Source organism: Fistularia commersonii, chromosome 4 (genome assembly GCF_037954325.1).
Source record: "Fistularia commersonii isolate RoL2024-O1a breed Wild chromosome 4, RoL_Fcom_v1.0, whole genome shotgun sequence".
NCBI lineage: Eukaryota > Metazoa > Chordata > Actinopteri > Syngnathiformes > Fistulariidae > Fistularia > Fistularia commersonii.
The window spans coordinates 11,628,253-11,653,289 of NC_141287.1; the positions used below are offsets into that span (position 1 = coordinate 11,628,253).

At 42.9% G+C, this 25,037-nt stretch overlaps 1 protein-coding gene and 1 long non-coding RNA gene across 3 annotated transcripts in view; one reads left to right on the forward strand and one right to left on the reverse strand.

Annotated features, from left to right (window-relative positions):
• Positions 1-25,037, forward strand: part of LOC147234690 (neuropilin-2-like) — a 116,856-nt gene that overhangs the window by 62,368 nt on the left and 29,451 nt on the right. For both annotated transcript variants that reach the window (XM_086145296.1, XM_086145297.1), the window contains exons 8-11: positions 1,818-1,962; positions 8,968-9,143; positions 10,581-10,754; positions 13,517-13,661. In XM_086145296.1, the coding sequence (XP_086001422.1) occupies positions 1,818-1,962; positions 8,968-9,143; positions 10,581-10,754; positions 13,517-13,661 (640 nt within the window). The remainder of the gene's footprint in view (positions 1-1,817; positions 1,963-8,967; positions 9,144-10,580; positions 10,755-13,516; positions 13,662-25,037) is intronic.
• LOC147234691 (uncharacterized) lies at positions 9,051-12,734 on the reverse strand. Its single transcript, XR_015106036.1, has 3 exons — positions 12,617-12,734; positions 10,787-10,859; positions 9,051-9,167 (listed from the first exon to the last, which is right to left on the reverse strand). It is a non-coding gene; the product is annotated as an uncharacterized LOC147234691 (long non-coding RNA).

Genomic DNA, 25,037 nt, shown 5'->3' on the forward strand with positions numbered 1-25,037 from the left:
CCTGTAAACTACTGCCCACTGAAGGCATTTGACTTCAGTGTGCACGACACCAGAAAGCTTGTATTTTATTCGACAGTTGTGTCTAAATTTGGTGACCCCGAACAAAGCCGTGTGTTTTCGAGTAAGTGTGTGGAGTCCACCGAGGGAAATCAGAAAGCCACCTCCAGTCACAAATCCTTAGAGTGAGACTTTATAATTACACTTTCACACGCACAAACGCACACACACACACTCATAATTACACTCCCTTTAACTCTTTTAGGACCTTTTGGCATTTTTCCATCATTTAACCAGTATTACAACAATTAAGAGGACATCAGTTCACTGGTTTTGACTTTTCCTTTTTTTTTTTTTCTGCACACCGCGGGGGTCACGGGTTCAAATCCCCACCAGTGAGCTCCTTCATCCGTGAAGCTTGGGATCCTAAGAGGAACTAAATAAATAAATAAAAAAATCTCAGAATTTACACGCAAAAAAAACAAAACAAAGGAAATATCTTTAAATGAGTGCCCATGCAAGTAATTGTGGGGGCCTTTGTCGCCAGCGGGCAAGGTTCGCTGCTCGCCGCGATGAACACGCCGCCCCTGTGTTCCTGGAATAATAGAGGAAAGCGAGGGACCTTTGAGGTTGTGTGATGAAACAACTGTGCGTGTGTGTTTGTGTGTGTGTGTGTGCATGTGTGTGTGAATTGTATTTTTGATTTCATTTTTCCAAAGCAGTGTATTAACAGCAACAGTGAGGCGGAGGGAGGCTGACATGGAAATAAAAGTGAATTGATAGTGTGTGTGTGTGTGTGTGTGTGTGCGTGTGCATGTGTGTGTGTGTGTGTGCGGGCCTCTGGCTGCCCGTCAGAGACAGACAGATGGACGGACAGACTGACAAGGAAGATATGCAGAGATATAAAAGTTCTGCCATTGAAACACAAACTGAAAAAAAAAAATGCCCTGGGTAACGCGAGCTGGCCTGTGTGTGTTTTTGCACAATCATTTGTGTGTGTGTGTGTGTTTTTTTTCAAGATCTCAGAGGGCAGACTGCACACTGTGTGTGTGTGTTTACGGGACGACCAAGTCAGAGTGACTGTGTATGTTTTCCTTTAGCTTTCACGCGGACGAACCCATGATTACATTATGTCCACGTGTGTGTGTGTTTCTACGTGCATGTGTGTGTGTGTGTGTGTGTGTTGAAGCTAAAAGGACGTGAGAAGAGGATGCTCTCACACATACTTCCACCTTTGATTCATTACACACCTCTGACTGTGTGTTTTTTCCGTTGCATCGTGTGTGTCACTGCCTTAACTTACATTACATTACATTACATTACTTTACGTTACATGACATTACTTTACATTACATTACATTGACTAGATGGTTCAACAGGACCTTTGTGGTTTGTGGTAGGTGTGACAGAGGAGGTCCAGGTGGAGGTGGGAGTGCATTAGGGATCAGTTCTGACCCCCCTCTTGATCGCCATGGTGATGGACGGGCTGATGGATGAGCTTAGACAGGCGTCTCCATGGATTTTGTTTGCAGGCACCACTGTGATCTATAGTGAGAGCAGGAGAGGGTGGTGGAACATCTACGGAGTTGGAGATCTGCTCCGGAGAGCAGAGACATGAAGGTTAGCTAGAGAAAGCGGGGATGCATGTGTGTTAGACGGAGGCAGATGATTGGCCGCTGAAGGGAGCGCAAATGCAAATGCACGGCGGCTGTTTAACTTGTGGACGAACAGACACATTTGCGGCATCAAATCAGGAGATTCGTTTCGTGAAAAATGAATCTGGATTCTAATCAGGAATGTTTAATTTTCTCTCTCTGCAGGTCTTCCACGCCAATACGGACGCCACCGAGGTGGTTCTGAACCGGATCCCGCAGCCAGTGCTGGCCCGCTTCGTCCGCATCCGACCGCAGACATGGAAGAACGGCATCGCGCTGCGTTTCGAGCTGTACGGCTGCCAGATCACCGGTGAGAAAAAAAAAAAAAAAGAGAATGGCCACCTTCATCAGGATGGCTACTATAAAAACAGAAATGGCAGCCTTTTTTTGCCTTTAACACAAGGGGGGGGGGGGGGGGGGTCGGGAGGTTGGAAATGACTTCCTGGAAGAAAACAAGCGTTTCCTTCCCTGCGTTTGTATAAATCTTAAATAATTTACAGCTACACTCGTACAGACCTTTGATACGTGCATTAGATTTTTTTTTTCATTTCTGCACTCCCTTTTCATACTCACGTGAAACACACACACACACTAACACACACTCACTCCCGCGTGCTCTCCAACTCTCCCTCTTCCATTTCCATATCCACCGTCTCCCACACACACTCACACACACACACCTTGCTAGATCACAAAGGAGAAACACACTCGGCTCTAATAGAATAATAGCGGAGTGTGATGTGTGGGTGATTACATCAGAGAGCGGCGGGCTCTCGGCTTTCAGCCGTGGCCCAGGCAAACAAAACGCAGTTTCGCACCGGCATAATCAGCTCAATACTATAAATAGATAAAACTTAATTAGACCGTCTGTGTTTGTGTGATATAGAAATGCGCAAAGAACGAGTTTCAATCAATCTGTGTGTGTGTGTGTATGTGGTCGTGTGTATGTGTGTGAGAGCCCCACTGTATCATTATTAGGTTAGGGCCTCTCTCCGCTGCCATTGAGAGGGACAGATATGCTCTTATCGAGGAGGGCTATTTCAGCACCCACACAAATCAGGCCCACACCAAAATAAGATGATCGCGTGTGTGTGTGTGTATGTGTGTGTGTGTGTATGTGTGTTTGAACAGAAAAAAAGAGAGATAGGGTCTACAGGCCACCTCAGGTGTCTTTCCTGTGTTCTGCGTGTTCCTATCAACTGTTTTCAATCCATTTTAACAATTGAATTGAATTATTTTTCACCTTGCTTTCCTCTCTCTCTTCCATATACCACTCAGATGCCAATTAACCTGTTCTTTATTTTATTTTATTTTATTTTATTTTATTCTATTTTATTTTATTTTATTCTATTTTATTTTATTTTATTTTATTTTATTTTATTTTATTTTATTTTATTTTATTTTATTTTCATTCCCTCATTGTGTATTTATTCTGCTTTACTTGCACTAAAAATTGCAGGTCAGATTTTATTTTATCTTATTTTCATTCATTCATTCATTCATTCATTCATTGCATTGTCTATACCACATATCCTGCACTCAGAGTTTCTTGGTTTATCTTATTTTCTTATTTTATTTTGTTTTATTTCACTTCATTCATTCAGTTTATTTTGCTTTGATTTTATTTATTTATCTATTATTTAGTTCATTTTATTTTTTCTCATTCAGTCAGTCAATCAGTCTTAACTGCATTCAGAGTTGCAGGGTATATTCTATTTTATCTTATCTTATTTTATCTTATTTTAATTCATTCATTGTCTCAATCACTTATCTTGCAATCAGAATTGCAGTTTATATTTTATTTATTTTATCTTATTTTAATTTTATCCATTGGGTATATCACTGGGTATATCTTATTTTATTTAATTTAGTTTTATTTTTATTTTTGTTCATTCAGTCAGTCAACGTCTACGGCGCTAATCCATGCACTCGGAGTTCCAGTGTTTATTGCATTTTATTTCATTTTCTTCAATGTCTGGTAAAGTCTTGTCACAGCTTTGTAGTCTCCTTGTAGCCCTGAAATCTTTCCATCTTTTTTTTTTTCTTTTTCAAAACGTGCACATTATTATTTCATGAAACTACGTTCCAGACAGATGTTGTTGTGAGGGTCTGAGGGTCTCGGTGGGGGGTTGAGGCTGTGGGGTCTGATGAGAGAGCAGGGACATCCTCGTAGTGCAGGCATGTTTAGTTTGGAGTGGGTTTTCTCCGACACGGTTCGCTTCCTGGCAAGTAAAGCGCCGTCTTAGGAGAAGAGAATTTAGAGGAGACCGTCTTATTTTTTTATACGTTAATAATTGTGATTAACTGTGCGGCCCTGCCTCTTAACGACACACATATATAATATGCCACGTCTCATTATTACCAGAAGTAACGTTTTTGTCATTATCAAAATATATATACACGATATAAATCAGTGATGTGCGGTGGGTTTCATGGCTAGTGAGGCACTGACTTCATCAAAATCAGATTTACAGACATATGAACCCTACAGAGTAACTTACCATTTGATTTGCAGTAGTAAATGGGTTATATTTAAAATCTCATATCAGCTTTCTTCACGCAAACTATAGCACACAAAAAGCACATTTAATTTAAAAAAAAGTTGTTATGGTCTTACCTGTACCTATAAATGAAGTTAATGCGCCCCTGGTTCTGAAGAAAAGCATTGATAACATGCTTATAAAAGTTTATAGACGTTAGAAAACTGTCTAAGTTTGGATATTTAATTGTAAGTGACAGGAAAAAATAAAAGGATGGCTGCATTTGTCTTGCTAATTCTAGCTTGCTGTCACTTTATTGTACAGGCGAGTAGTAAGCAAGAAAAATACCTGGAATCATAAGCGCCCCCTACCATGAGGCAGGAGAACTGCGTGCCTCACTTACTGGTTCTTCACAGCTGTTTGATAATTGCTCAGCACGAGAGACTAGTAACACCGCAGTTGTTGACAAAAAACAATGTACATTGGAAATGTAGTTCATATAGAAAAAGTGTTTCAACATTTTAATACGACATGCGGAGACATTTGCACAATCTATGTTGAGAATCAATAGTACAGAGCCTCACTGCACGTCTCTTCTCAGTATTTGAACAATACATTTTAAAATCCAGCAATTTTGAATAAAAACAATCTTTATAGTATGTTATTTGTAGTAGTAGCAGTAGTAGTAGTAGAAGTAATATTATCAACTGGAGGGGAAAAGGTCAAAGAAACATAAACTCTTGGTTTAACTAGCTGGGAGCACCGTATAGCCTAAAGATACATTACTCTCTCTGGTTCTTCCCCAGACAGACACACACACACACACACACACACACACACACACACACACACACATATATACACACGCTGTGCTATAGGAATGTAATAATGCCCTACAGAGGCCTATAAAGACAGGCATAAAGCAGTCAGTCAGTGACATGCCATTAACTTAAATCACACTTTTATACCTTGGCTCTACTTTTTTTCCTCCTCCTTCTCTTCCTCCTTTCCATCAGCTCTCCCTCCATCCTTTTATTGCCTTTGTTGACATCTTCCATCCCCCCCCCCCCCCCCCCCCCCCCCCCCCCCCCATCCAGCCCCCCCACGCCCAATCTGGTTTTATTCCAGCCCGATCGAATCCATCGCTCTTTTTATTTTTCAGCCGGGCTGTCGCGTTTGCAATCAGGTTTGTATCTTGTCAGAGATGTGTGTGTGTGTGTGTGTGTGCGCGCGCGCACGAGTGTGCATGTATGTGACTCTCAGTTGTGAGTGTCCACATACTTTTAATAGAAGCAAAACTAACTCAGTATAACTGAGTATTTTAAAAGCATCACTTAAATTATCCACCGGCAGCAAACCAAAAATGGTGTCCTCCCTCTGTGTGCTGTCACTCGCTCATTAAGAGTGACAAAAATATTTTAACACGTTTTATTTAGATGTAACAGGATCGCCATGATCTTCAATTAAAAATTACCTTTTAAAAATGACCGAACTAAGAGAAAATACATTTTAATTAAATACTTGTTAATTATTTTCTAAGCCTCAGGGAACCGCATCAGAGGGATCAACTGCCCTGGGTTATACTATATATTGTATATTATCATAATTTGAGATCCTAAATTGCCAAGCTTTGGGAAAGAGAGGGTGATTGTTTGTCTGCGTGTGAGGATCCGATTAGAGAGTTAATGGTTGCACGTCTGTGTGTGACACATGAGTGACAGGGTGAATGGTTGTATATTTTTATAGGACCTGTTGATGAGAGGATGAATGGTTGTCAGCCTCATTATGATTTGAGAATGAAAGAGTGAATGATTGTATATCTATTTTTAAATGACATGAGTGAGAGGATGAATGGTTGCATGTCTGATTTGTGAATGAGAGGATTAATAGTTGTATTTCTCCATATGACATATGAATGACTGTTAATGGTTGTATGTCTCTATATGGGGTGAATGAGAGAGGGAATTATTGTAAGTCTCTATTTGACTTGTGAGTAAATTAGATGATTTCCCCAAATGACATCTGAATGAATGGACCTGTGATCAACCGGCGGCCAATCCAGGGCGAACCCCCGCCTCCCAGCCAATGATGGCAGGGATAGGCTCCAGCCTGTCTGCTAACTCGAAAGTAGGACAAGCAGTAAACAAAATGAATGAATGAATGATACCTCCTGTTCGTTCCCGTCCTCCATCCACCAAAACACTGAAGTCACTTTTAGTCGTTGGACCCCAGAAGTTCAGCGGTTTCACAGAAACCGAAAACAACCGCTTCACAGTGGGTCGGCTTTGGAATTGAATCGTGAACCATGGCGACAGTTCCCCCCCCCCCCACACATAAAAACACAATGTACATTTGATGTACCTGTTGTATGACGGCCAAAATACACTTTACAAGTTTTACTCCCCTCCATTAAATGAATTGCCCCAATTTTCCCTCGGGTATAAATAAAGTTTTTTTCTGATTTTGGATTTCTGATTTCTGAAGGGAACTGCACTTTTGGGTTGCGAAGTACACACCTCATGACATAACGTAGACATCGCAGGCTCTCATACCTGCATAAGTGTGTGTGTGTGTGTGTGTGTCACTTTACGCCAACGTAATTCCCGTCGACTTGCCGGCAACCCGCACGAATAAGGGAACAAAAATAAACAGTCCGATAACAGAAATCTACTCCTGGCTGATCTGCTTCTTTTGCTCCTGGCTACATGGCTCGGGGGCGGCGTTGTTTATCGTCGATTCATTATTTACCGAAGTGAGGTGCGGCCGCAAAGCGTCACGCCATTAAATATTCATCTCCACCCGAGACCCGGAGAATGTCACCATCAATCACCGTCACCCTTCGCTTCCATACAAATCCTTCCCTTCTTCTCCACCTCCCCTTTCCGCTCCCTTGAACTTTTTTTTTCACCGACCTTTTTGCATCTTCTTCTTCTTCTTCTTCTTCTTCTCCTTTGTGGAGTTTTTGTTTTTTTAAATCAACATTGTTTGACGCGTTAGTGTGTTTTTTCCCTCCCAATGTTTTTTTTTTTTTTTTGAGAATGCGGCGTTCCGACTCCCGTCAGCTCGGGACTCATTCTTCAGCCCTGGTAAACAGTATCCTCTTTGATCTGCAGCATGATTCCATTTAGTACCTCCATCGGGGAGCTTCCTCGGCTCAATTCCCCGTGAAGAACCTCCTCCCATGCCTTCCTGTAGCTGCTCTCGCAAATCTCACGAGGAAACTTCACAACAACTCGAAAAGGAAACGATAGAGTTCAGCACTCGCCGCGACACAACATAAGAAATACGTCCGTTCGCGTCATTCATCTTCGATTTTCTCCGTCCATTCACGAATGAGGAGGAAACATTTGTGACGCCGTTCAATTGTTCGCCGTTTTGTTTGCTTGTTCATTAACTCATTCATTTGTTCATTTTTTTTGTTCATTCGTTGATTTACTTGTCGATTCGTTCTGTCATTTGTTCATTTGTTCGTTTGTTTATTTATCATTCTCGAGTTCATTGCCGCGCTTGTTCATTTCTTTCTTTTATTCATTTCTTTGTTTGTTTAGTCAGTTCATTGATTTGTTTTGTCCGTTTGTTTATCTGTCATTTGTTCATTCATTCGTACATTGGTTCGTCCGTCCATCCACCAACCGTTCAGCAGTTCATTTGCTCAATTGCTCATTTGTTTGTGAATTTATTTGTCCGTTCATCCATTCGTTCGCTCGTCGGCTCGCTTTTTAGTTTATTTGTTTGTTTGTTTGTTTGTGTTCTTTGCTTTCTTGATCGCTAGCTCATTGATTAGTTGATTTGCTTGATCCGTTGCTCCGTTCGTTCGTCCGTCGGTTCGTTCTTCGGTTGTGTTTTGATAAAATGTTAGTTCGCTCGCTTACTTGTTTGTTAGTAAGTTTGTTTGTCCGTCATCGGTTTATTCATTTGTTTGATCACTCCTTCTTTAACCCGTTTGTTTGTTTGTTTGTTCGTGTTCTTCTCTCGCTCAATCGCTCGTTTGTTTGTCCATTTGTCCGATCATTCGTTTGAACGTTCGTTCATTTGTTCGTTCGTTCGTTCGTTCGTTCGTTCGTTCGTTCGTTCGTTCGTTCGTTTGTTCGTTCGTTCGTTCGTTCGTTCATTCGTGTGTTTGTAGATTCATTCATTTATTGGTTCCTTTGTTATGTTTGTCCACATCAGCCCACTGACATATTCATTACTTTAGCCAATTTGTGGACCGCCCTCTTTGGCTCGCTCCCTCAACGGCCTATAACCATAAATCTACGTTTGGGATCGTCGTATTTATGCAGCGCTTCGTTCACTCTTTCGGGGCCGCGACCCGAAAACTTCGTCGAGACTTTCCTTCCGAAGGTCGGCCGAGCCAATCCCCGCCGGAAATTGGACGGGGGGGAGGGGGTCACAGGTTGTTATTCAGTGGCGCGAGGTGGGGTGAGTGGGGAGGGCACCAAGAAAATACAACCAATCAACACACGACAACACCAATTTATTCAGCGAATAAAAGTCACTTCCAGCCCGACATGCGAAAGCGATGCAACATCGACTGCGGGGATCGATGCCGCGCAGAGAGAGAGAGAGAGAGAGAGAGAGAGTTAATAATCATCCCCTGCTTGAAAGTGCGTTATCCTGCAATTTCCTTAAAAATAAACAAATAAAAAATAAGCCCAAAAACCCCTGAAGGCAGCAACATTCCTTGCTGATTTCAATACCACTGCATGAGCAAAACCCCGCCCCCACACGGGAAACAAATCCAAACTTTAAACACCCAGCAGTAACGCAGAATTGCACATTTAATTTATGCTATTTTTTTTAATTTTTTCATCGTTTTTTTTTTTTGTTTTTTGCAGACGCCCCCTGCTCGGAGCTGCAGGGCATGCTGTCCGGACTGCTCCCGGACTCCCAGATCTCGGCGTCCTCCATGAGGGATATCCACGGCTCCATGGGGGCGGCCCGGCTGGTGGCCAGTCGCTCCGGCTGGTTCCCCAACCCGACCCAGCCCACTGCCGGGGAGGAGTGGCTGCAGGTGCGTCACGCTGCCCCCGAAAGTCTGTGAAAAAAAATACCATATTAAGGCTCGTTTGTGCTTATGTTATGCATGCAAATAAAAACTGGAGCGAGGTATCTTATATTAAATACTTCAGCTGGCGCCAGCTGAAGCATGGGATCGCGTGGCCGTCTTTACCCCGAGGCCGATATGTATCGGCTAATGATAGTTGCATGTTATCACATCACAAACACAACATTTAAGAAACCCTACCGAGCAGCTGGGGGGGCTTATTTGGTATTATCATTTGTAGTAATATAAATGGCTTTACATTTCGGTAATAGTGATGACTAGTTTGAATGTAATTATATTGGAGGGAATTTATTTCCCTGATTTGCTGCGCGCCCTGTAAGCCATGGTGTCCTTGGCATTAGCCTAGCCCAGCGTTCGGGAACCTATGGCTCCCTCTGTGACGGCATATGGCGCCCAGTCAATTTTGAGTTGAAGAAAAAAAAAAAAAAAGTTTGGAACTGTTTTTAAAATACTTCTCCATAATACTGTGTCATTTTAAAGCAAACAGAAATTAGTTTCTAAAGATAAATTTCACGGGTCAACTGTGGGTCGGGTCGGGAACCAATGGCTTCCGAGCATGACCGGGTCATCGTAAAGGTGAAGAAATCAATTTTATCAGACGGCCAACTAGTTTATCTGCTTCAACACTTGTAACGGAAAAGATGGCGAAAAGAAAAAAAAGACGATGATTACCATGAATTCCTGGCAGCGTGGACAGAGGAGTTAGCATTTGTGGAGAGAGCAGGATCTGCAGTATGTCTAATATGCAGTGATAAAATTGCATCGATGAAATGGTCAAATATAAAGAGGCACTTCGAATAAAACCATGCAGTACCAGAGGTCGCATTAAAAGTAAGACATATTGAATTTATTATACGTTAAAAATACTATATGGCTCTCAATGAAATATATTTAGAAATATTTGGCTTTTATGGCTCGCCCAATCAAAAAGGTTCCTGACCCCTGGCCTAGCGTAATGGGCAAGGCAGCTCTGTTAGCAACGCTAGCGTCTAAGGTGTACAGAGCCGCGAAAATTGACGGTCAAGACCTGCTGTCCGTTTCTCTTTTTCGGTATTTAAATTCCAACACTGCAACCGTAAACAAGCACCTACTGTGTCAAACATTATCAAACATTACGGCCCATGCGTGCTTTATGTTAAGCAATGAATCCACAAGGGGGCAGTGCAGAGTTCAGAGTTCAGCGCTCCATCCATATGCGGATTTTACCCTGAGCGTGAACACCCAGCCTTTCTCTTAGTTTTTTTTTTTAAGTCCTTATTTAAAAAAAAAAAAAAATCCGTATCTGCCGGTTTCCACGGGCATGAACTGTCTTTTTCATCCAGAAGAAACGGCATGTCGTCGGGTAAATTTGGAAAGATCAATCTAACAGCAACGATATTGCAGGTGGACCTTGGGCTGCCCAAGATGGTGCGCGGCATCATAACCCAGGGCGCGCGGGGGCTGGAGGGCAGCACCAGCACCGAGAACCGGGCGTTCGTCAGGAAGTACAAACTAGCCCACAGCTTGAGCGGCAAAGATTGGACGTACATCATCGACGGCAAGACCGGCCTGGCTAAGGTAAGTGGACGGGAAAAAACGAAAAATCTCACCTTTCAACTCCATCCATGTTTTTTTTTTTTTTGTTTGTTTGTTTTTCCCCCGCGCCTCTTTCAACCCCCGCGCCTTCAAGAAAGAGACAAAGAAAAAGAAAAATGCTTTTTTTTTTTTTTTTTTTCTTGCAGCCCCGGCTCAGACAATAATTCAGTGTAATCACCTCAATCCCCTGTCTTTACTCCTCCTCTGTATCCTCTCTCTCTTTCTTTCTCCCCCCCACCACACACACACACACCCCTTGTTCACTCACCCACAATTTGTCTCTCATGGGTGTTAATTAAAAATGTCTTTTTACCCGCCTCGCCACTCCACCTCCTCGCTGGCGGTAAAAATGTGGCGAGACGGGCTGCTTTAAACTACAGAAACTATACATCTTATAAAGCTGTAATAACACTACTGAGCGCTCCCATCTCTCTCTCTTTCGTTTTCATCTTCCCATCTTTATAAATTAGCGTCACGGGGGATATTCATCATGTGGTTTATTTTTATTTTTTTACAACCGACGAAACAAGGAAGACAGAAGATACAGTTAGATGAATGAAACTCAAATCACTGACAGTTTTTTTTTTTTTTTTTCGGGGCAATCTTTCAGCTTTTGGAGGGTCAGGCTAAAAAGCTGCCGCTGGATACAGTCTGAAAATTTGAATTCATTTATTATCTATACCATATAGAAAGTGAGAGTGAATGGTTGTATGTCACTATATTTGCTCCCTACTTTGGTCAAGGACCATATTCCTGGTATAGATCAGTGTTTCCCAACCACTGTGCAGTGAGAGATCATCAGGTGTGCCGTCCAAAAATGATGTATTAAACGCAAATAATGTGTCTTTGTACGACTATTTATGCGGGCAGCGTGCAGTGACAGGCAGAACAATTAATTGCTCTTCCACTAGATGGCAACAGGTAGTGAATGAACTTGTGTATCTACCTGCTGCTGCGTAAATAGTGATGCTTCTAATGAAACAGCGACAGTTATACACCATGGATACATATTTTAAAAGAAAAAGTCAGGACCGTCTGGTCCTGAAGAATATTCTGACCCAGATGAAGGCCCAAGTTTGAGTAGTGGTCGGAAGAAAGGGAAAAAGGTGAGCTCGGGACAATACAATGAAAGATATGTTAAGTTTGGATTCACTTTTACCGGGGAACTGACCAAGCTGACTCCGATGTGCCCGGTGCGGGGAAAAAGCTGTCCTATGGTGTCATGGTTCCAAGCAAACTTAAACACCATTTCCAAACTAAACAGCCTTAACATCGGGATAAGAACTCGGACTATTTGGTTCATCTGTGCAACCGGGCTGAGAAACGGGCAGTTGTTGAAGGAAACGGTGAAGACGAGTGAGAAAGCTCTGAAAGCTCGCTAAAAAGTTGCTGAACTCATTGCAGAGACATTAATATTACCTGCATGCAAAATAGACGACCCTGGCGCTGTTCAAGAAATAGCCCCACACTAAGTTAATTGAGACCACAGTTTCATTCTATTGAATTGAAAACCTTTTTGACATATTTATTCGGTGGCGTGCCGTGTGATTTTCCTAATATAAAATATGTGCCGTGGCTCAAAAAAGGTTGGGAAACACTGGTATAGATAATCAATGAATGAATGTAATTCCTAAAAATCTTTCCTGGTTGTTTGAAGGGTGCACATGGGGTTGGTCCATGTGTGCTGGGATCAATACCAAGATGGTTTTGCACACACACACCAGGCTCATCTGCACCCACCAAACAACCAGGAACGATCCAACACTAGAACCAGCCACTGGTAACTTCCACATGAGGCTCCACATGAGGGATCCAATAGGCTTCACTCCTTTGACAGGCCTTACCTTTTCGCATTCCTATCTTCATCTTTTCCTTTGGGCTTTTCTCTTCACGGTCGCCACAGCCGAGCAACCAGCAAATACAGAGAACAGGGTTAGATGGTGACATCTAACCCTGTTCTCCGTATCGTCCACTCTCACACCAGCTAACTTCATATCCTCTCTCACTACGTCCTCTAGACCTCCTGCCTTGCAGTACCAATTCCAGCATTGTCTAACAATATATTGACTATCCCTCCTCTGTACATGACCCAACCTTCTTAGTCTGGCTTTTCTGACCTTCCCTCCAAAACATCTAACATGTGCTGTCCCTCAAATGGACTCATTCCTGATCCTATCCATTCTGGTCACTCCCAAAGAAAACCCCAACATCTTCATCTCTGTGATCGCCAGCTCTGCCTCCTGTCTTTTCGTCATTATCTCTGTTTTGAGACCATACAGCATTGCCGGTCCTGCCATTGCCTTGTACATTTTTTCACATTCCAGTCCAGGTGATCCCCAAAATTTGCTCCTTCGTCCCCAATGAACGACACCCCCATTAGCATAATAACCCCCTTTGATTTAGTTCATGCCGATCAACTCTTCCATTTACATAACAAGCCATCATAGCCTGGACCCGCCCACAACCCAGGAGGTTATATTCAGAAACTCCCCACAGGTCATCGAGCTGGAGAAGCCGCCTCCTGTATTTTATGCTACTATTGTATATTTTTGCGTTTAAATTGTCTTGTCCCAAGCTGCTATGACAACGCCCTCGGGGATTCATAAAGTCATTTCTGTATCTATCTAAATTTTGATCACAATAATCTCTTAAAGTGAAAGTGAAACTAAAGAGATAACAAATCGGTGTGATTGTCGGGACACCGCGCTCCCACCTTCCTCAACGTCTTTTCTGTCCACTGTCAGATTTTTGAGGGGAACAGCCACTACGACACCCCCGAGGTGCGGCGCTTCGACGAGATCACCGCCCAGTACATCCGGGTGTTCCCAGAGAGGTGGTCTATCGCTGGAATCGGGATGAGGATGGAGGTGCTGGGCTGCGATCTGCCAGGTAAGAGAGCCCGCCGTATGAGATGAAAAAAGGGTCTGTTTTCGTTACTGGTGGCTCGAATCGGACGCCGTTGGTTCGGTATGGCGTGCAGCATCCGGCCCGGGCATCTGAGTAGCAGCTCATATAATCTGGCGTGGGTTTATTGACAGTGGGTTAATCATCTTCCTCTATAGGAGGCAGCAGCATGTCTGGGCGAGGATTAACATGTCTAGGTCACAGGGCTTCGGCGGCAGTGGCGACCATCTGGGTTGCTGTGAGTCGACGGTCTGTTTTTTTTCGGATCATGGCCCCGCGGGTTTCTGATCAACCCGTTTTCCAGGCCTCAGGATCCACAGCCGGATCTGGAAGCACCATTAGAACGCAGAGTAAAAGGCGATTCAACTGCGAATGTGCTAAGCTAGAGACGCAAGTAAAGACACATGACTTGAGATCATATTTTCCACAATTACATGCACACATACACATACACACACTTTTTACTGAAATGTGTGGAATAAAAAACGAGTCAGATTCTACCCAAAACTACTTTAATTTGACTTTTTTCAATCAACTTCTTTTACATTTTAGTTAATTTGATAAAGTTAGTTAATCTATCTGAAGTTATCTGGAGTTTATCTATCTATCTATCTATCTATCTATCTATCTATCTATCTATCTATCTATCTATCTATCTATCTATCTATCTATCTATCTATCTATCTATCTATCTATCTATCTATCTATCTATCTATCTATCTATCTATCCATCCATCCATCCATCCATCCATCCATCCATCCATCCATCCATCCATCCATCCATCCATCCATCCATCCATCCATCCATCCATCCATCCATCCATCCATCCATCCATCCATCGTCTACTGCTTATTTATATAACTAGCTTCCAACTGTACCAAAAAACAAACTTATGCAAACTTATATGATTACATGATAAAATACAGCAGTATTTCTGATACAACCATGTATTTTGCTATGCAGATCCAGAATGTTTTGATTTATCCATTCATATATTTATTTATTTTCTTTTTTTCTATATTCATTATTGTTATTATTATTATCATTTTTTTCTGTCATTAATTCCCTTATGAAAGAAACCTGCTGCGTTTTTCTCTCTGCACCGTCAGTCAATCTGGTATAACACGGGCGGCGCCACAGCGTGCCAAAGTTGTAAATGTCTTATTAGGAACGTGACCATGGCAGTCGGCAGCCCTCCACCACCACCTTACCCCCCCGCTCCACTCCTCTTCCACCTCATCCCCCTCTTTTCACTCAGATTATGACATGTGACGGACAGGTGAAGGAAAGAGGCCGGCAAATGACAAGCACCTGTTCCCTGCGGACGTGAAGTGGGCTGTTGGCCGCAATTGATGGCCTGCCACCAGAATTTTCCTTTACGGCATGGGCGCGTGTGTGTGTGTGTGTGTGTGTGTGTGAGGTTGAGGGCCTGCAGGGAAAATATATCCTAGATGTGTCAGGACAGGCCGGGAGGCTGCTGGTGATGAGGCGAGAGGGGACGTCCTCGGCTACTAACAGGAGGTTGTAATGAAATTACAATTCAGACGACGAGGAAGAGTAGGAGGAGGAGATGAAGATGAACCTTAAACTTAATGGACGCTTCACCTCAGGCACTTGGACATAACATCAGGGGTTTTAATAACTTTATGAGGAGAATGGGATCAAACAGCTGCTGATCTATGTCAAGTTTCTCTGGTCTCTCTGGTTTCCAGCAAACGGTCCTGTCAGCAGGAGGTGCAGGTGTAGCGCTGTATGCTAGCAGTACCAGGGGCATGAAACTTTTAGCTTTGCTAAATCCATGCATTCACGCACCAAGCCGTGCACCGACAATAACATCTGCGGCTGATCATCACTTTGGCCATTCATTCATTCATTCATTCATTTGTTATCCGCAGTCAGGATTGCAGCAGGCGGCAGAGCCTATCCCAGCTGTTTTTGGGGTGAGAGGCAGGGCTACTCTACGGGGCAGACTGGTATAGACGTACAACAAGTCATCTCTCAGTCATATAGAGACCGTGTCACTGTGTCATTCACCATTCACTCACAAATTTACTCATGAGAGACAAACAACCATTAACTCACGTCCATCCGTTCAGTCATACTTTATACGGAGACATGCAGAAATTCATCCTCCTATTTGCAAATTATATGGACACACATAACTATTCACTGTCATTCACTCCTTCACATCTCATATAGAGACTTACAACCATTCACCCTCTCAGTCACACGTCAAATAGAGACATGTCAGCATTCACTCACTCATTCACACTTCACACAGAGACATACAATAATTCACCCTCTCATTTCTAAATTATACAGACATATACTCCATTCACTCTGCCATTTACCATTCACTCAGTCATCATGCACTCACTCATTTACATCTAATATAGAAACATGCAACCATTCACCCTCTCATTCACATCTCTGTGAGACATAATCATTCACTCATTCATTCACACATGAGAGACATACAAAAATTTACCCTTCCATGCACAAATCACACAGCCAATCTCTCGCTCATTCATACGTCGTATGGAGACATCGAACCATTAACTCACATACAACTATCCACTTATTCACACCTCATACAAACATGCATCAATTCACCACCGATTATCCCCAATAACTGCAAAACCTCTTGTAGTTTCCCGTGGAAGTTTTTTTTTTTCCCCCCCGTACAGCAATATCTCACCCGTCATCCACCGTAGACCCGCCTGGGGGCCCCGGGAGTCGAGGGTGTGTGTGTGTGCGTCTGTGTGTTTGGGGGGTGTCTGGGAGCCAGATGTGCGCCTTCTGGATGTAATCTGCGCGTTTAGACACGATAACAGTTCATTTCCACTTTGCCCCCCCGCCACCTTTGCTTGCAGCCTAAATACCCCTGCGCAGCCACACACTGGGATAATTCCCCCACACCCGTCCCCAGCGGCCCGGAGCTTTCATTTTGTCTGCTTTTCAATTCTCCATGCTGTTGATAATGACACTTAGAGGGGTGCGGGGTGGGGGGGTTTGGTGGGATAATAAACAGATAAATAAATAGCAGCCATTGAGAAGCAGATCGCTTTAGCGCCGCGTTAAATGAAAACATTAAAAGTGAAAAGCGCAGCTGACAGAAGATAAAGATCTCCTTTCTTTGGGTTTTTGTACTCGGCGGCGTGTCTCCGGGTGAACTACTCAACACGGTGCATCTGTTTCAGTCCGCCGAACACAGCTGTTTACACATTGCCACCAGCGTACACGCACACGCCCGGTCGCAGGCGCGTGCTTGACTCGAGCGATCCTTTAAACACACACACAAACACTTCCACAGATAAGAGCGGAGATACGACTACAGAGGTGAAGGCCTAGAAACTATTATAGAGGTTATATTTATGTGTGTGTGTGCAAATGTGTGTGCGAGTGTTTGTGTGAGTGAGTTCTTTTGGTTCTGAGCCTTGATGAATTTGTTGAATTCACACTTGACTGATGCAGAACACTAGCTTGACTAGTTATTCATTCAATAATTCATTCATTCATCTTCATCTCTACCACCTATCCTGCACAACCAATCACGGGGCCACATAATGGAGACTTATTACATCACCCTCTCATTCAACCATCATATAGACATACAGACATTCACTCATTTACATGTCATATAGAGACATAATAATAATAATAGTAATAATAATAATAACAATAATATATTAATCCCCGTGGGGGAAATTCTCTTGTCACAACAGTGCAACACTAACAATAAATATGAATAAATATAAATATAAATATAGATATAAATATAAATATAGGAGAGAGTTAAAAGGACAAAGACATCAACAAGGATAAAATCAGATTCACTCTCTCATTCACTCTCTCCTCTTATCCAACCCTCATGAAGAGACAATTAAACATTTACCCTGTTATTTTCAAGTTATATGGAGATATGCAGTCATTTACCTTCTCATTTAGATGTTCAAACCTTCCTCCTCTCATTCACAAACCTAGTTTTAGTATTCTTGCTCAAAAAGCTCAATGTGAACACAAAGATTAGCTTATCATAATATTAGTCCTGCAACATTGCAAGCTATATGCTAGTATGTGGTTAATTTTTATCAACGGACAGGATAGAGATTTGAATTTGAATATTGTTAACAAAGGGAGGTCATACAAATGTCCCTTTTTAGCTAACCTGTTGGCTCAAAGGCTAACATTCTAGCGCTAAGAGAATCTCACAGTCAAACCGAATCCGCTCTGTTTACATTTCCGTTTGGGTTTTTTTTTTCGCCAGAAAAGACCCTGAACAGACAAGATACAGATTTGAATTGTGATTATTCTGGTGAAAAACAATGTGAAATGTAAATAGAGTGGGTTGGGTTTCACATTGCGGTTCTCTTAGCGCTAGCATGTCCGCTTTTGAGCTAACGGGTTAGCTAAAAAAGATTTACACAGCTTCCCTGTGTTCATGTCCCAGAGACAAACACATATCGACTATTTAGTACGCCGAGTGAGCAGTGTCATTAAAGATTTAAACGATTGATTTGAGCTGTTTGAACAAAAGGGATACAAAAACCGCTGCCTCGCCTCGACAAGCGCCGATATGAAGACTGGAATTCCCAGATTTGGTTTTAAGCCTGCCTGGCTGCCGGGAAGGAGGAGGTCAGCGAACCAAAAGGAAATGAGCAAATTAATGAGTTGATGAATAATTAAACAGGCAGTATTTGCATGTTCACATACACACACACACACATCCAAACACACACACGTACCTGAGTTGAGATCCTGTGAAATGAAAAAAGTAACAATTTAAAGAAGTCAGCCATGATAATGTGATTTCATTCATCCATTCATTCATCCATGGTCATATGTCTCAATAGGTGAATAAAAGAGTGTACGTCTCTCTAGGTGGCCCTGTGATTGGTCCAGGGTGAGCCCTCTCGCCCAATGACAGCCGGGATAGGCTCCAGCCTCCCCAAACCTGAGTGTAGGATAAGCATTGTGGATGATGAATGAATGAATGAATGCACCAACAACATCTACACAGCCTTTGTTTGCACATAAGATCAATGACATTCTACATTCATTTTACATTCAATATTGTTTTTGGTGTGGAATTTGACCAGCAAACGCACATATGCATACGCTCACACATGCACACACACACACGCACACACACACACACACACACACACACACACACACACACACACACACACACACACAATCACTGGTGCGTGATGACTCGACTAGTCCTTTTAAATGCATACATACAAACAGTTCCTTAGACAACAGTAGAGATACAATAATACAGATGAAGGCCTAGAAGCTATTATAGAGGTTGTGTGTGTGTGTGTGTGTGTGTGTGTGTGTGTGTGTGTGTGTGTGTGTGTGTGTGTGTGTGTGCGCGTGTGCGCGTGTGCGCGTGTGTTTCATTTGTTGTGGTCCTGAGCCTTTCTGAAGGATCAGCCCAACTATTCATTCATTCATTCATTTATTCTGAATTTATCTTCTTTCTATACAGCAGTCACAAACCAATCACAGGGCCACGTATGGAGACATATTTACTCTCATTCATGCCTCATATTTACATACAAACATTCACTCTCTCATTTACTCGTTATATAGAGATATGCAATCATTCACCCTCTCATTCACATGTCATATAGAGACAGGCAACCATACATTAATTTTCAATCTTTTTTGGTGTATTCATTGGAATATGATTTAGAATGAATAAATTAACAATGGTTGTTCACAGTAGAATTTTGATTTATCATAGTGGTGAGAAAGTGCCATGTCTTTACAAGACATTTTACCCTGATATATAAATGGGACACATGGGAAATGTGATAATCAGATCATCAAAAGACTGTCAGTTGGTTCATTTTCATGACAGGATTTTGTGTGTTTATCCAAAATAACATTGCAATTGCCATAATTTTCATGTCGTGTTATAATTCTGTACCTTTTTTTTTTGTCAAAATCACCGCTTGCTTTGGGCTCAGTGACATCGGCGCACGAATTCCTTGCGCCACATAACCTGCCGGGCTTTACATTTCCATTCGCGTCACTCCGGTTTGCGCGGACAGCTCGGTTAGGTGCCATCAATCACTGGTTTCCTTCACCCGTATTTGTTTGCAATCTTCGCTGCAAAGCCTTCTGACCCGATCTTTGACCTGAAAGAAAAAAAATCTCCAATTACGATGAAGAAATGTAATACAACAGGTGCCGTATTCTTAGCAGGGCGCACGCTAACTGACTTAGCATCTTATTATCGTTAGACAAAAGCCTGGGATTCTATTGCGGGATTCGCTCTAATCATCCGCGATCGCAGCGGAGGCGATGTGTAATTTAGTCGTGTAACCCTGACATTCAGGAAGTGAACCGAGCTGCCAGTTCCGTTCTTCGTTTTTCGGTGAAAACGACTGAGCCCAACCGGAGAACATCTGCCGGTGCTTTCAATCCTGTTTTGCCGCGTGCATGCCACCTGTTTGGCAAACGGCGACGGGGGGGGGGGAGTTGTTCTTCGACGTGCAAATACGTACTCGGGTTTCTTGTCTTCTCTGAAAGCCACAGGGCGGGGGAGGTGGGGGGACGTTGGCAAACGCATTTATTTATAGTCAGGAATCTTTGAGTGTCAATGGCTTTGTCTTCGCCTCGCCAGCTGCTGCTGCTGCCGCTCCCGTGAAGGGCGGTGAAGCTGCGCCACATATCTGTCCCCCATCCCGGCAAAATACCTCGATATCTAATCAATATTTGAACCGAAGCCATCAGACTCTTCAGAGATCGATATAATAACCGCCGGACTGGGACTCGCTATTAGCAGGGATGTGGTATCTCAGTGGGATAATCTGGAATAAATGAAACATAAATCGATAGAGTCTGACCTATATGGGCGTTTTGCATGCTAGCATCGATGAAACTGACCTTCCCAGTTCGGTCCAAATCTTAGCCTGGCCGTAACATAATGGACTGTCTCAGAAAATTAGAATATTGTGATAAAGTTCTTTATCTTCTGTAATGCAATTACAAAAACAAAAATGTCATACATTCTGGATTCATTACAAATCAACTGAAATATTGCAAGCCTTTTATTATTTTAATATTGCTGATTATGGCTTACATCTTAAGAAAACTCAAAAATCCCATCTCAAAATATTAGAATATCATGAAAAAGTAATTTTTGTTTTTTTAATTGCATTACAGGAGATAAAGAACTTTATCACAATATTCTAATTTTCTGAGACAACCCTGTACATAACAGAAAATGTGTCCTTGCTCCCGACAACAAGGAGCAACAATGTGCGCAAGCGTGTAAACTTTGTTGTGCCAAACTGTTAACATGCAGTGCAGTTAGCATGTCAGGATCAAAGATTTCAATTTAAAACCAGAGTCGGGGGAAAACTATAAATCGTCGATGAAAGACGGCTCTGGGCCGCAAACAGAAGACAACATTAGCAACGCTACTACTAGGATCATTGTAAGACAGTTAGCGAACAATTTCAGCATGGGCTGTCAACACTGTTCAGATAAGATTGTTAGCATTCGACATTCTGACAGGTCAAGAAGTAAAATATTAACTAAATATGAAAGATGATTTTATGTAGTGTGTCAAGCTGGGAATATAGTAGCAACAAGCTAATCAGATCCTTCACAGATAAAGCTTTTTTTTTATGTCACCTGGCAATAAAAGTTAAATGTCTGACCGATATTTTCACGGCGCCCATTAAAATGAGGGACTTTTATTTTGAAATCCATCGAGGCGCAAAGATGGCAGGTCAGTCGTACATAAATCAAGCTGTTTGTTTTTGTCAGCCATGTTGACGAAGTGCAGGAGACGCTCATTCGCAGTAGCCCATTCTCATGTCCAGCACAACTCTGTGTGTGTGTGTGTGTGTTCTCCATCCTTGATGGCTTTCACATGTGAGCCATGGCTCCAATCCAAAAACTCGGTATAAACTGGGAAAAAAAAAAAACAGATTCAACCCATTCATATATTTTTTATAGTGTTTCCTATTATTATTTTGTTCAGAGGTTTCCAAAGTATGATAGCCATCCTGCGTCTCCTGAGGTCGCGGTTTCACTCCCACGAGTGCGGTTTTGTTTCCCGCGGCGGATTCCGTTAATTGGAGCAGCGAAAAGTTCGTGCAAACAGGTAGCGCTGCGTTGTGAGGGAATGGAAAATGATGTCAACGTGGGAGGTCGAGTGAGCCAGTGTTTGCCCCGACACACTCCTCGTCACTGTAATCACTCCCATCTCCTGCCAGGAGGCTTCTGTAACACCCCCGCTGTCGCCGCCGCTGCTACCGCCGCAGACACACGCTCGTGACCTTACTATTCCCGCGGGCTGCCGCTGACGACTTTCTTCGGAAAAATGTTGCCGGTCTCTCCAAACTTTTAGGTCGTGTCAAAATTGTTCAACCCAAGTCGGTGGCTGTCTCCCAGGCCAGCCCACCAAAATAAAAGCTAGCGCTAACCATCGGCTTTTCAAACAAAAACAAATCCAAATTTTGTTGAAATGTGACAGGAAGTAAAGCGTCCGTCCAATCATTGTGGATTAGAGAAATTATTTTCCGCCTATCCTGACATCGGGAAAATCCTGTCCTATCATCATGCGGTCAGATGAGTAGACGCTTCGCAGATTTTTTTTCCAGCCTCAATGTAGGCATGAGTGAGTTTTTTCTGTTTTTTAAGACAGCCATGGAAACTGTGCCACCGGAAGCTTCCTTTTCATTCAGCGGGGATGAATTAGCCGAACGCCCACGAGCGACATCTGCGATGTTTTTCCTGCGATTAACGGTGTTGAAAAAAAAAATTCGGGGAACTGGTCTTGGAAGTCATTTAACTCTTATTACCGCCCCACCATCTAAAAAAAAAAAAAAAAAAACACGGTATCCTTCTCAGAGGCAGTAAATAGCACACTTAGCTTAATGGTTTCTGGCACACTCCAGCTAATTCCTTTTGTAGCCGCGTACCGTTGACTGATGGAGTTAGCCGTTTCCTGCCAGAAGCTTCTTTTTAATTTTTTTTTTCCTCTTATTCACTTTAGGCAACAATTACAACAATCACATATCTTGTGGAGCTTTGATGAAAACATGCAGGCGCTGCTGTCTGATTTTATTCATTTTTTTTTTTTACTACGCTCATTGGGTACAGCCTTGAGCGCAACGTGAAGCCAGATAGCATTCGTAGCCTCCCGCACAATAGCATAATCAGGCATTTAAGAAATTTCCTTCTTTAGAGAACGCGTCTGAGGCCGTCGTAATCGCTCCGGCGTGTCAAGGTACGAGGAAAAACAACTTGCATATTTTTTGGGCAGGAACCCCTCAAGGTGCAGTTGTATGATTGTTGGATTTAGACGACTGACGTTTTTTGAAAAGCCAACTCAGTAGGTGCCATTTAAACGGTACATTTTCAGTAAATGGGATTTTGTTACAGACTTTCCGAAGAAATTAAGATGCATTTCTTATCCTGCGGCAGTGAAGCAGTCAGCTAATAACTCAAGATGAGTCAATCCAAACAATGACTGAAGCTCAAGCCAAATCAGATTTAATTTATGTGGCCCCAAAAACACAGTTGCTTCAGGAACCTGCAGCGCAGGTCTGGACCACATTCTTCAAAAATGATCAACATCCTTCTTTGTCTATGCAGTGGCAATGACAAAGTTTTTTTAGGAAACTTTGGATGGATGCAAGTACTGAGTAGGCGGCCTTCTCTCTCGACCACACTCTTTAAAATCATTTACAGAAACCCAACAGTCCCCCGTGAGCAAGCACTTGGTGCCCGGTAAAACTGCCGTTTACCGGGCAGGAACAGGGAACTGATCCCGGCTCAATGTGGGCGGCCAAATGCGTCGACCAAAGCAGGAAAGAGAGATAAAGAGCAAAGGTGTGACCATTACCGATACCGCTGACGCTAACAGTGCTAATAGCTGAAATTATGTGCTTGATGGCTTTAATTGTCCAAAAATAAAAAATAACAACGGTGGACGCTTGGCGAGATGCTGCTGTAGATCAGAGAATGGGAGCGATTGGCATCATGGGATATCCCTTAGCATGGCTTGGGGCTCGGCGAGCTAAGGATTGCACAATGCGACTTAAAGCGGATATTGCGTGCAGAAGTAGGTTGAGTCGAATTAGCGATTCCGGACCGCGAGGAGTTAAGGGATGGATCCGAACAACTGACTGAAATGGTCGTCTTTTCGTGAGAAAAGGAAGGAGTTTCATTCGAAGAAGGGAGTGAGGACAAACAGCAAGCGATGAGTTGACGGAGGGATAACGGGCGGAGATAAAGGCTCGTACCTGCAGAGCTGAAGAAAAGCGGCAGGGGTGGATGGTAATATGAGCTACAGAGGGTTGTAAGGTTACACGCCGCCATCCCAATTATTTTCTTGTGTACTTTCCCAGGTAAACAGACACACACGCACACACACACACACACACTCACACACACACCGTCCAGTGTGTCAGTCAATCGCTGAGTTTTTTAAAACGGAAATTTCCACCCCGACAAACACATGTCATCAACAGTTAGAACCAGCAACGACTTTCTCTTTCTTACACGCAAGCACACACACAGAACCGCGCACACACGGACTCCCAGATTGTGTCAGTAGTCATTATTTAGGCTGACAGAGGTAGATTTATACCCAGGGCTCTTTCCATAATTGAACAGTTTTTCGTCTTTCTGTTTCCGCTCCGTTCTGCGAAGTCAGCAGTTTTTCAATGAGCCCTGGGGCTGTGACAGTGTGTGTGTGTATGCGCGTGTGTGTGTGTGTGTGGCGAATGAGCGTGCATGTATCTTGTTAGCCCATCCCAGCATCTCCTGTTTCTCCGTTTAGGGTGAAAGTGTGGGTGGTGGCGTTAAAGATGACCGCCCCTCTGAATACTGATGAGAAGATTACAGTTTGCTTTTCTCTTCCTTTATTTTTTTTTTTACTGGTTCAATTCTCTTCGACAAAGGTGAAAGTTCTTGAGCGCGTGTGTGTGTGTGTCTGGCACACACAGTTGCAAAGTCATTTGCTGACAAAGAGATTTCCATCTGGCTTCCAGCACTGAGACAGAGCTATATTATGATTCTCAATATTTGAAACAATCTATAGCCGTGGATGAAATAAATGATAGCATATTTCTATTCGACAGACTAAATGATCGTTTTTCACTCAATGATAGCTGAATGGATGAGTGAATGGTTGCATGTCCTAATATTGCATGTGAATGAGAGGGTGAATGTTGCATGTCTTTATATGATGTAAATGATGGAGTGACTGATTGTATGTCTCTATAGAACATGTGAATGAAAGAGTGAATGGTTCCTGGTCTCTATATAACGTGAATTAGAGGGTGAATGGTTGTATTTCTCTATATTACATGTGAATGCAAGGG